General features: G+C 59.1%; 1 protein-coding gene across 1 annotated transcript in view; it reads right to left on the bottom strand.

Annotated features, from left to right (window-relative positions):
• SLC8A2 (solute carrier family 8 member A2) overlaps positions 1 to 10,587 on the bottom strand; it is a 28,356-nt gene extending 17,769 nt beyond the window's left edge. The window contains exons 1-3 of the mRNA XM_046683430.1: positions 10,523 to 10,587; positions 5,637 to 6,327; positions 511 to 1,175 (exon numbers count right to left, since the gene is read on the bottom strand). Of these exons, the coding sequence (XP_046539386.1) occupies positions 511 to 1,175; positions 5,637 to 6,311 (1,340 nt within the window). The 5' untranslated portion in view covers positions 6,312 to 6,327; positions 10,523 to 10,587. The remainder of the gene's footprint in view (positions 1 to 510; positions 1,176 to 5,636; positions 6,328 to 10,522) is intronic.
• Between the last annotated feature and the right edge of the window lie 1,662 nt (positions 10,588 to 12,249).

The raw sequence follows: 12,249 nt of genomic DNA, 5'->3' as shown, positions 1-12,249 counted from the left end.
GCCACGCTCTCTGCCTTGTCCAGGCGGTGTGACACATGCCAGGGACGGCGTCTGACACAAAGCCGGCTCCCCAGAATGAATGAATGAATCAATCAATGAATGCATCCTGCAGGTCTGCTCAGGGCAGGTAAGGATGGGTGCAGGAGGGAGCCGGGTGTCGCATGCCTGGGACAGGGTCTGACGGCAAAGCCAGCTCCCCAGAGTGAATGAATGCATGAATGAATGAATGCATCCGGCAGGTCTGCTCAGGGCAGGTAAGGATGGGCGCAGGAGGGAGCCAGGTGTCACAGGACTGGGACAGGGTCTGACACAAAGCCGACTCCCCAGAACGAATGCACGCATGAATGAATGAATGCATCCTGCAGGTCTGCCCAGGGCAGGTAAGCATGGGCGCAGGAGGGAGCCTGGAGGCTGCGGGACATGGGAACCTGCCCCTTGCCAACAGCCGACCCCACTGCCCCGCCCCCCGCCCCGAGGGCACCGGGGACCCCCCGCCCCCCCGGGGCGCACCTGTACTCGTAGTCGGAGCCGGCCTTGGCCGAGCCGTCCTCCGTGCGGTAGTCCACGTAGAAGGTGCTGTTGCCCTCGCCGCCCTGGCACGTGACGGACAGCAGCACCGAGCCGCAGTTCTCCAGGCAGTGGTAGAGGCTGGGCTCGAAGAAGATGCGGCTGGCGCCGTCGTCCTCGTCCTCGCCGGGGCCCTCGGCCGGGCCGGCCCTGCGCGACGCGTCGGCCGCGTGTCTCCGCAGCACGTTGCCCGCGCCGGTCATCAGCCGCGTGGCCTGGATGCGGTAGAAGGCGCGGCTCTTCTGCTGGTGCAGCAGCGCGTAGTAGTTGGCGATGCCCACCAGCTGCTCCAGGTCCTTGTCCGGGTGCTTCTGCTTGAGGTCCTTGAGGATCTGGATGACCTCGCGGCGGCTGGCGTCCAGCTCGCGGGCCTCGGCGGGGCCCGGGCCCAGCCCGCCCAGCTCGCCCGGCGCGTCGGCGCCCACGAACGTGCCGTCCAGCTCGATGCTCTTCGGGGGGTCGCCCTCGGCGCCGATGATGATGCCGCTGCGCGGGTCGGTGCGGTAGCGCTTGTACACGTATTTGTAGAAGAGCAGGCGCTTGTCGGCCATCCAGGCGAACACCACGCACACCGGGAAGAACACGAGGGTCAGCAGCGCCTCCCACACCTGCGGGCGGGGGGCGCGCGCGCGCGCGGGTCAGGACCGCGGCGCACGGAGGGGGCGCGCACGCAGCCCGCCCGCCAGCCGCGTCCGTCCTCCCGGCCGCGGGTCCCCCGCATCCCTCTCCATCCTCGCCTGGACCCGCCCCCGCCTCTCCCCATCTCCCCCCCGCCTGGACCCCTCATTCATCCATCTCGCCCCCTTTGATCGCGCCGAGGACCACGCCCAGCTGCCCGAGCGCCGGCAGCTCGGACCACCGCGGCCACCACCGCCCAGCCAGACAGGGGACCCCCCCAGCCCCGCGCTCCCCGCCGCGCCGCCACCTGGCAGAGCCGGGGTCTCTTTCTGCCTCGCTCCTCCTCCATCTTTTTTTTTTTTTTTCTCCCTGCTGCCCCCCATCCGAGTCCCACCCGGGATGCCTCCACTTCTCCCAACCCCACCCACCGCCCCGGGGGCTGCTCTCTGCTCAGCCCCTCCCCGAGCTCCCTCCCTTCGCCCCCCACCCCCCACCGCCAGTGCATCTGGCCCTCGCCCGGACTTTCTCCTTCCTTAGAGTTCGTGGGGTCCTTGGGGACGGGATCCTGACTCTAAAAGAGGCACAGGCTTAGCTCGTCATCACACAGACTCCTAAACCCAGTTCCCGTGTTTACACGCCACCTCCCCAAGAAAGAAGGGCGATGCCGAGTTCAGACCCGGGTTCTAGAAGAGGGATGCTCGGCCCAGCCTCTCGTCTGAGCAATGGGGACATCCCCAAGACGGAGTGAGCTCACACACCCCCGGCACTTCGCATCGCGGGTTCCTGACACGTGGGAAACACTCGCGACGTGAATTAACATCACCATTATTATGACTACCAGCGCTCTTATCCTGGGCTCAGTGAGGTCCCCGACAGTCTGCCCACGGCTTGGCACAGGCCTTGGCCCCTACAGGCAGCATCCGCCAACTTGGCAGTTCGCCGTAGAGGCTCAAATGTTACCTTTCTCCTTAAAGATAAGGAAGCAAAGATTCAAGAGTATTTGCAACCGGATGGCCCCAGAGGTGTCTTTAAAGCGAGCCTGGTAGGGAAATTATCTTTTAGGATCCGATCGCGGCAACCCCTCTTCGCCCCGTGTTTACTGATGGCTGAGAGAAAAGGCAGGACTTGGAACCAGGGAAACCACACAAAGCCACCAGACAGGTGTGGGGAGCAGCCGAGCTCTCAGCATAAACTGTAAAATGAACCCTCTCGCCTTGTGTTAATTGAACGGGCCACTGTGTGTATTGTGGGGGATTCTCTCTCTCTCTTTTTTTTCTTTTTGAGGAGGATTAGCCCTGAGCTAACATCTGCTGCCAGTCCTCCTCTTTTTTTTTTTTTTTTTTTTGCTGAGGAAGACTGGCCCTGAGCTAACATCCGTGCCCATCTTCCTCTACTTTATATGTGGGACGCCTGCCACAGCATGGTGTGCCAAGCAGTGCCATGTCCGCACCCGGGATCCGAACCGGCAAACCCCGGGCTGCCAAGAAGCGGAAGGTATGCACTAACCGCTGTGCCACGAGGCCGGTCCTGGATTCTCTCTTAATCAGAAGACAATCTCAAATGCCTAGGAGTTGTTTTCCTGCCTGCAAGTCAATAAAAGGTGATTCTAGTAGATTCGCATCTTCCTTCAAGGAAGGAATGGGTGAGAGGACGTGTCCACCCTGGGAGCTGGGTGGGACGCCTTCCCATCTCGGTGAGCAGAACGCCCCCAAGAGGGAGTATGGGACATCTCGGGGGGTTATGGGTTGCCACCATAATTGGGGGGGGCATGTGGCCCCAGGGGGATGTCCAGCCACTTGTGGGACAGTCCCACATGATACAGAACCATGTCCCACCTGACTTTAGAACGATCTGCTGGACATTCAGGTTGGTGACAACCCTGCTTAGAATAAGTGAAGTGTAGATTCAGCTCTTTTTAAGTATCTATGAAGCATTTTCCTGGATGGTTTAAGATATGCTAGAGAGGGGCCGTCCAGGTGGCGCAGCGGTTAAGTGCACACGTTCTGTTTTAGCGGCCTGGAGTTCGCCGGTTCAGTTCCTGGGTGCAGACATGGCACCACTTGTCAGGCCATGCTGTGGCAGGCGTCCCACATAGAAAGTAGAGGAAGATGGGCACAGATGTTAGCTCAGGGCCAGGCTTCCTCAGCAAAAAGAGGGGGATTGGCAGCAGAGGTTAGCTCAGGGCTAATCTTCCTCAAAAAAAAAAAAAACATGCCAAAGACACTCATTTTTAATCTCGTGGCTACCTGCTCCTCTGCTGGACTCCTTCCATGGAAGGGTTTCTGGTCTTTCTCTTAAAGCCAAGCTTGTTCATTACGCTGAGGTGCTCGTGTCTGGCTCCCTCGTCATGACTTTTAACGTGGTGCTGCCTGAGCATCTGCATGTGGAAATGCAGCCTGTTCTATTCGAGATGCCTTTATATCAAGTTCGGGCATTGGACTGACTTTTTGGGGAAGCTAACTGCACAGGCACGTTCGTTAATGGGAAGACCAGCTCAAATTTACTCTGTTCCAGGCTCGCTATTCCAAGCCCTTCCGCACGTAGCAATTCACTTGGTCCTCAGAGCAGCCCTCTCAAGTCGGGACTGTGATGACCCCCACACGACAGGGGAGGACACTGAGGCACAGAGCAGGCAAGGAACTTGCCCAAGGTCACACAGCTAGGAAGCAGCAGAGGTGGGATTTGAACCCAGACCCTCCAGCTCCAGGGTCCCCACACCAAACTTGGAGGCTGTATTATGGAAGAATGTTCCATGAGCAGCGTAAAGGGATGTAACAAAATATCTGTTACAAATGGGAACACTGGGTATGACGGTCAGGAGGCGTTGGTCTAGTCCAACCCCTTCCATGGTTCAGACGTGGAAACGGCACCTGCAGAGGAAAGCTGGGGCAGACCCAGCTTCTCACTCTCCCTGTTCACTGCGTCTGGGAGGGATTGGCAGCATCTTTATTCCGTGCCAGTCCTTTCCTGAAAATGTCTCCTAATTCTGGCGTCCAGGTTCCTCCCTAAGGGGTCCTCTGTGGCTGCTTCTCCACCCACAGCTCCTTCTTAGGGGGAACTCTCTCCTCCACCCCCATCCCTACCCCACCTCTCGCCCGTGGGGTCTAAACTTCTTTTTCACAGTTTTAGCGTAAATTCTCATCGAAGACGATTTTGAAAACCGAAGCCAGGAGACCATCCTTTTTAACAGCGCCCGAGAACTGCCTGACGCATCGTTCTGTACTTTTCGCCGTGGCAGCCAGGAAACTCGGAACGACAGTCATGAATCAATCGCAGCAACTGTCTTGTCTCCCCGTGCCCTCCCTGGGCCACTGTCTCCCCCTTTCCTCACTGTCCTTTCTGACCCCTCAGTGCTGCCTTTAGAGCATCTGCAAAGATCCTTCCTAGAAAGAAACTGGCAAAACCTTACCGATATGCATGAATGAATTATACACGCGTGTGAATGGATCCTGGGCAGCCGCAAGTAAATTATGCATGTGTGTGAAGGAATTAGGCCAGGCCCATAAATAAATTATGCAAATGTAGGTGGCAGCCGTGGGACTGCGGGAAATAAATTAGGCAAATGTTTTAAAGGCAGCAGTATGCCAGTTAAGACACTGGACAAATGAGAGGCAAACGATGATGTGAATGTGGATGTAAATGATGCAGCTGTGGGGCTAAATTTTGTCTCGCTATTGGAATAAATTAGGCAAAGCGGTCTTTGCCGTGGACCGGGTTTCTACCTGTGTTGGATTGGATGTGAGTATGAATTACACTGACGCGGCATAAATTATCCTAACGTCAGAAGTCAATTATGAATAATGAATGAATTATGCAAACCACGATGACATATCTGGCAAATACAGAGCTCGATGCTGCAGATGTGGGGCTGGATCTAGACAAGCTCATGGATAAATTATGCAGATTGCACCAAGTTACCCGAGCCAATTAGCACCATCAGAAAACACAAGGCTGGATTATGCAAGCGTAGCATGAATTATGCAAATGGAGAATGTTTTATTGCAAAATTGGGAATAAATTATGCAAAAGACAGGGAGCGTAAGAAAACATGTGGACATATCTAGCTAGACTGTGAACGTGCAGCGTGCGCAACACAGATCACAGGGACTGTGTTAGCACTCGTGGCACCCTGGTGACAGTTAAAAGGTGCCCCTTCTGGATGGGTATATTGCCAAACAGCACCCCCTCTGGGCAGATGAGCCCTTTCCAGAGTCTGCAGCACCATCCAGACATGGCTTAAGAGCACCCGCTGGACTCCAGCCCTGACTTGCCTTCTCCAGGCCAATGCCCTTGTGCAGTGTGTGACCTGCACAACCATACCTGGCAGCCCCCTCAGATGTAAGCACGCATTTCTGCAAATATACGAATCGACTCTCCAAGCCCAGGGAGCCACCCCTCTGGATTGTGCAGACACACATGCATCAAGGAGGCGTCCATGGGTCCTTGCTCACCTGGACCACACCTGGGGAAAAGACGGCCAAGATGAGATAAAGCCAGACGTAAGCAAAGATACTCCAGGAGGCGGTGACAAAGAAGACCCTCAGGTGCTTGATCTTGCGGCTCTCGCCGGCCGGGATGACGTAGATACACACGGCGATGACCACAAACATGTTGAAGGCCGCGCTGCCCACGATGGTGCCGGGGCCCAGCTCACCCGCCTGGAAGTTGTGGCCGCAGACCTCGATGACTGACAGGAGGATCTCGGGCGCCGAGGAGCCCAGGGCCATGAGCGTGAGGTTGGACACCGTCTCGTTCCAGATGCGGACGGTGCCCACGCTGGTCTCGCCGTTGGCCTTGGTGATGGTGATCTCCTTTTCCTTCGACGTGATGACCTCGATGGATGCCATGAAGCGGTCAGCGATGATGGACACGCCCAGGAACATGTAGACCATGGCCACAAAGTAGACCACGGCCCGGGCTGCCTTGTCACCCAGCGACGGGTCGTCGGGCTCCCAAACGGGGAGCAGGACCCCCGGCTGGCAGCGGTTGGAGCCCTGGCAGCCCCCTGTGCTGGTGTCGCTGTCGTTGGCCGGGGGAGGTGGCAGGGAGGGGGTCGGGGTGGCCGCCCCCGAGCACGGGGGAGCCCCCAGGAGGAGCGCAAACCCCACCAAGGCCAGGGGAGCCATGGAGGGTGGTGGGGTCCTGTGGGGGAGGAGGAAGTCTGGGTCAGGAGGGCAAACTGCTGCCTGTCACACAGGAGAAGGGGAGTGGGGACAGGACTAACAGAGGGAGAGACAGAGATGCAGAGACACAGAGAGCTCCAGACAGAGACCAAGAGAGAAAGACACAGAAAGATCAAGGCAGAAGGACCCTCCTGCGATGCTGATGGGAGTGTAAATTGCTCTGAGCAATTCAGAAAACTACAACTGAACAGCACGCCTCCTAGGACTCAGCAATTCCGCTCCCAGGTATGGACCCGAGAGGAACAGGTCATGCATCTCCCCAAAGACACATACGAGAATGTTCATCGCAGCTTTATTCATACAGGCTCCCATCCTGAAACGACCCAGATGCCTATCAGCAATAAAATGCAGAAGGCTTTATGGAGTATAACATGGTGGAATATTACACAGCACTGAAAAGGGAGTAAGCTACTGACACGCTCAACAACACAGACGAATCTCACAGACATACAAGGGATGAATGAAGCCAGGCACAAAAGAACACTGACTTGAATAATTGAGTGTGGGAGGCAAGGGGCTGGAGGCCCTGAATTCATTAGGTGACTCTTAACGGGTTCCACCTTGAAACCCTCAGAGGGCGCCTGCTCGGCATTTGGGCAGGGGTGTCTGTCCGTCTGCCTGTCACAGGTGTGGTTGGGGAGGGGCTCCTGGAGAGTCTCTCACTCGCATATTTCCTCACAGTGGTGGCAAGTGTCTCTCTCCAGTATCCCCGGGTCTCTGTGAGGCATTCAATTCTGAGTGGCTGTGACATAGGAGGCCCTGTGTTGCTTTTCTTGGCCGGTTTGTGGGCGTGGGGTCTCTAGGGTTTCACTACTTCTCTTCTTGCCTCTGGTCCTGGCTCTGAGTGGCTATTTCTGTGCCCTGTCTAGGTTTTCTTTAAAAACACAAATCAGCTCACGTCCCCCCTCTGCTCACAACCCTCCATGGCTCCCATCTCAGGGACAGGACCAAAGTCCTCTCCCTGGCCCAGAAGCTCTCGCACGATTTGGCCCCCCGGTTCCCTGTCTGGCCTCTTCAGTCTCCCTGTCCCCCTGGCTCACTTGGCCCCAGCCACCAGACCTCCTCGCTCTTCCTCACACACCAGACCGGTTCGTGCCTCAGGGTCTTTGCACCTGCTGTTCCCCCTTCCTGGGACACTCTTCCTCACACATCCACTCCCTCTCTTCCTTCAGGCCTCCACGCAGAGGTCACCTTCCCTGACCACCCTATTCCAAAGACTCCATCCCCCTCTCAGGGGGCCCAACCACTTCACAGATGAGAGGACCAACCCTCAGAGAGGTTAAATGACTTGCCCATCCTCCCCCTGCCGTTGCTGTCGTAACCCAGTAGCCTATAAAAGGGGGACTGAGGAAGGCAGGGAGGGGTCCTCGGAGGGTCCGCCCTCCCTGACCTCTCTCTTGGGCGGCCTCCCTTCTCCCAGGAACTTCCACCTCTGTCTGAAAAGTTCTTCTCAGAGTCTAACCCACAGCCTTGCTCCCAAAACACACCCACATACGCACGCACGGTCTGGGAGCTGGCTCCTCCGGGGGAGAGAGGAAGAATGTTGGCAGAACTTCCCTGAGAGGGAGCGTGTGTGCACGTGTGTGCGTGTGTGTGTGTGTGTGTGTGTGTGTGTGTGTGTGTGTCTGTAGGCGGGGGAGAGGGGTGATCCTTAAAGGGCCACTGCACCATTAGTCCCCTTAGCGAGGCCCCTAATGATACATCTAATTAGCAGCCCCCTAATTAGCAACAACTGAGGCATAATTACAAACCCACCAGGATCCCAAGCAAAGACTCACGCTCTCTTCCCCCTCCTTCCTCCCCAGCTTTCAGGAGAAACCAGGGCCACCTGGGAGTCAAGAATTCAGCTAAAGCCTGGAACTCCTTCTCTCCCAGAAGGGCCGTGGCCTGGGACGTCCAGCCGGCGGGTGTTCCCGTCCCTGCCCTCCTGGCCCAGGGGCCGGGCGACTCAGCCTCATTCAGTCCCTTTTCCTGCAAAACCTGGTTTCCTCTCACTGAGGCCTTAGCGGAGGGGCGGCCAGGAAGAGAAAGCACTAGATAAATATTTGTGGAATGAATGGCCAAGAGGTCTGAGCCCTGTCACAGGGGACAGCTGCGCGCCCTCTGCTCGAGCCTCCTGCCTCTGCTGCATGCGTGCCCCGGAAACCTGATCTGGGTTTAGATTGGAGGGGCAGAAGGATCAGGTTGAGGCCGGGGTGGGAGCGGGGAGGGAGGGCAGCCGGCGGCGGGGGCCAGCTCTCCCCACCCTCGTGGGCCACCGGCCAGCTGGGTCAGTGGTGTGAGCCCCAGTTCTGCCTCCCACGCCTCCTGGGGCCTCGGAGACCTGATGCGTAGAGTCTGGCCTGCCGGGTGGGACCCCCTCCGTCCTGTCCCTCACCGTGGACAGGGGTGATGGTTTGGGGTGGGCAGGGGGTGCCTGACGCCCCTTGGAGGAATGCGGGAGGTGGGGTCAGGGGCCTCTAATTCTAAACACGCACACTCACTGCCAGAGTGAGAGCTAGGCTCTCCCACCACCATGCAAAGTCCCAGCTTGGGGATCCCACACACACACACACACATATAGGCTATGATACACCAGCGGGTAAACTGAGGCCCGGAGCAGGAAAGAGCTTGGCCAAGTCCTGCAGCTTCCAGTCAGGGGCGGAGCAGAAACGGAAACTCAAGGTGTGGGACTCCCAACCTGGTGCTCTGTTTAGCCCACCTGGAGCCCCACGCGGGCACCCAAGGACCTCACCCCGTCACCGCGTGGGCTCACACCTCTGCCCTTGCCACTCCCTCCCGCACACCTTCTCTGGGGCCCCCTCCCCTCCGGGAAGGAAGAGGATGTGCTGGCCAGGGACCTCTAGACTCAGAAGGACCCTCTCAGAACCCCCAAGGGGTGGTGGAGACGCTTCTGAGATCCATCCCCAAGGAGAGACAGGTCTGAGGCTGGCACGCCATGAGAGGGATGGAGGCGAGACTGCTGGAAGGACCGGCCTGGCCCAACCCAGTACCTCCTGCTGGGTCTGGAGTAGGAAAGGCGCCTAGTGATTGTCAAAAGGATGAATGAGGCAAGAGATGGACACCCGGCAAAAGAGGGATGCAAGTTAGGCTGCAGGCAGGACTGGCTCGGGCTCTCGGAAGAGGAGTGGGGAGGCTGGATTGAAGGGAGCCTGGCTCACCCTCCCTTACGAAGCGTCCAGGTTAGGCTGCCCACAGGACTGGTCTCAGGATGCCAGAAACCAGGCAGGGGAGGGGAGAGGAGCCCTCTCCTCAGGGGAGGGGTGGGGCGGATGCCAGCCCGGAGGGGGGAGGGAGCTCGGCTGAGGAAGGCAGAGGAGTTTGGGGGACTCCGCGCCTTCTCGGGGAGCCCACTCTGCGGGGGGGATCTTCTTCCTCCAGGTGCCCCCCCGCCCCCCGCCAAGGGGCGGAGACAAAGGTGTGTAGGAGGAGAGTTAAGCGGCTCCCAGGGAGAGGAAGAGAAGAGGAAAGGGAGAAACAGGGACCAGATGCCTGGAGACAGAGATGGGGATGAGAGGGAGACAGGGGTAGCGGGGAGAGAGGGAGACGCACGCGGAGATGGGAAGAGACGGAGACCCGGGAAAGCCGAGGCCCTGGAGAGACGGAGACAGACCCAGAGATGGCGAGAGAGGAAGGCAGAGGGAAGCCTCGCACGGAGAGACCCAGAACAGACCCAGGCGCAGAGACAGACAGAGAGACGGAGACGGGAGGGAGAGACCGAGAGACACGGGGAGAGACAGGGGAGAGGGACTCCGAGAGGCAGCCAGACTCCGCAGGACAGAGACCCCCGAACCGGGTGGAGAGACGGAGACGAGACCCAGACACAGGAAGACGGGGGCGGAGGGAGAGAACGCGAGAGGGGGGCTGCCCCGGACGGGGTGGGGTGTTCTCGCCCCCTCGGAGCCCAGGAGGCACCCCCTTCCCCAGCCAGCCATGCTCCCGGGGACGCAGGAGGCTGAGGATGTCGGCTGCTGCTGGCGCCCCCCGCCCCAGGAAGGGCCCTGGTCTCTGCACCCGGGATATGCAGCCCCCTGGTCCCCCCAAGAATCGAGCTCAGGGAAGAGCCGCTCGGGCGCCTCAGAGGCCCCCCCCGCCTCAGCCCGCCTAGGGTAACACCGTCCTTCCCCCACGCCGCCTCACTGGGGGTCTCTTACCTGCAGCTACAGCCTGGAGCAGGTCCCCCCAGCACTGGGCTGGCCGTGGTGGGCGACTCCGCCCGACAGAGAGAAAGAGAGGGAGAGGGAGAGAGGGAGAGAGAAAGAGAGAGAAGCTGGAGACTGAGAGGAAGAGCCAGGGAGGAGGGGAGGGAGAGGGGATGGAGGGAGGAGAGGAGGAGGGGGGAGGGACACGGGGGAGGGGGAGTCTGCGAGAGAGGAAGGAGGAGGGAAGGGGGAGAGCGCTGGGAGGGAGGAGGAGGAGCCAGCGAGAGAGGGGAGGCGGGCCGGAGGCAGGGGCGGGGCCTGGAGAGAGGCGGGGCGGGAGGAGGGGGGAGGAGGGAGCCCGGGCCACCCGCCCACCCTCCGGGTTCAGCACCACCGGCGAGGGACAGCGGCGGAGGGCGCTCGCGCGCACGTGTGTGCCGTGTGTGTGCGCGCGCGCGCGTGTTTTCCGGGGATGGTCATTCAGAGGCATCCCCCCCAGCACACACAGTCTCTGATCCATAAAAGGGCCAAAGATGCAAAAACAGCTACAAATAGTTCCAGGCTCACAGAACTGAGGGGAGGGCGAGGATGTGGAGCCAGAGTCAGATCCGAATTCACACCGGCAGACACACCCTTACAAAGCAAGCCGGAAACAACCTCAAAGGCACCCACTGATAACAGTAACAGCGGCCATGCCTATGTCCCTTACCACATGCCAGGCACTGCTGTAAAATTTTTTCTAAGTGCTTGACGCACGTTGACATAACCAATCCTCATGACAGCCCTTTGAGGTAGATGCTATTAGCCCCTAATTTTACAGATGGGGAAACTGAGGCAGAGTGGTGAAGTGGGCCTTCAAGCTCTACACTCTGAGGTGCTATATACTACACGCTGTCCTGGGCTGGGGAGCTGGCAAGAAGTCACGAAGCAGACAACAGAGGACCAGGGGCTAGCCCAGACGCTGAAGACAGACTTGAGCCCTGAAGTGGACACACACACACACACTCACCTCCCCAGGGTGCACACATGTCCCAGACCCACATCATCACTAAATTCACCCCCAGATCCCACCCCAGGGTCCCACTCCCACCCAGGATGGGAGATGATGGAGCGCCCCCACCCCCAGCAGGCAGTGGGGGGGACCCTGCCTGTGCCAAGAGTCCGTACCCACCGCCAGGCCTGGCTGGACACCCTCGGCCGGCTGCCAGGAGGGGAGGGACACAGTCCAGCTCCCTGCAATTTCCCACGCTGGAGCCTGGTTCTGGGAGATGGATGAAGACAGGGGTGGCCAAGAATCGGTGGGCTCCTATCTCTGAAAAACCCACTCTGAGACCGGGGGGCTTGGTCTTCACGGTCAGGGCGGGTGGTCAGACTAACAGGTGGACTTCCATAGTAGGAGGCAGACCCAACCCCTGCCCCAGGAAGGAAGGAGCACCGCCCCCCCCCCACCAGCCCCCAGCCTGGATCCCACTGGGAATTCCTCCCTGACCCTCCTGACCTGGATTCTATTCCTGGCCTGCAGTGGGGGAGGCTAAGACGCGTTCCATCGTCTCCGCCCTCCACTGGTCCCTGAGATGAAGGCCTCTGACTCCTCCTCCTGGAACCACAGAAGGGGCCACCGGAGGGGGCAGTTCCCACAGCCACAGGTTGGGGCAGCCAGCCCTGTCCCCATCTCCCCCATTCTCCAATCCTCTGAGCTTTTCAATTCAGTCTAATCTTAGTCCCCTCCAATGCAGTAC

The sequence above is a fragment of the Equus quagga genome, chromosome 13 (assembly GCF_021613505.1).
Source record: "Equus quagga isolate Etosha38 chromosome 13, UCLA_HA_Equagga_1.0, whole genome shotgun sequence".
Lineage (NCBI taxonomy): Eukaryota > Metazoa > Chordata > Mammalia > Perissodactyla > Equidae > Equus > Equus quagga.
The sequence above is the reverse complement of the archived record's forward strand: the minus strand, read 5'-3'. Positions and strand labels throughout refer to the sequence as shown.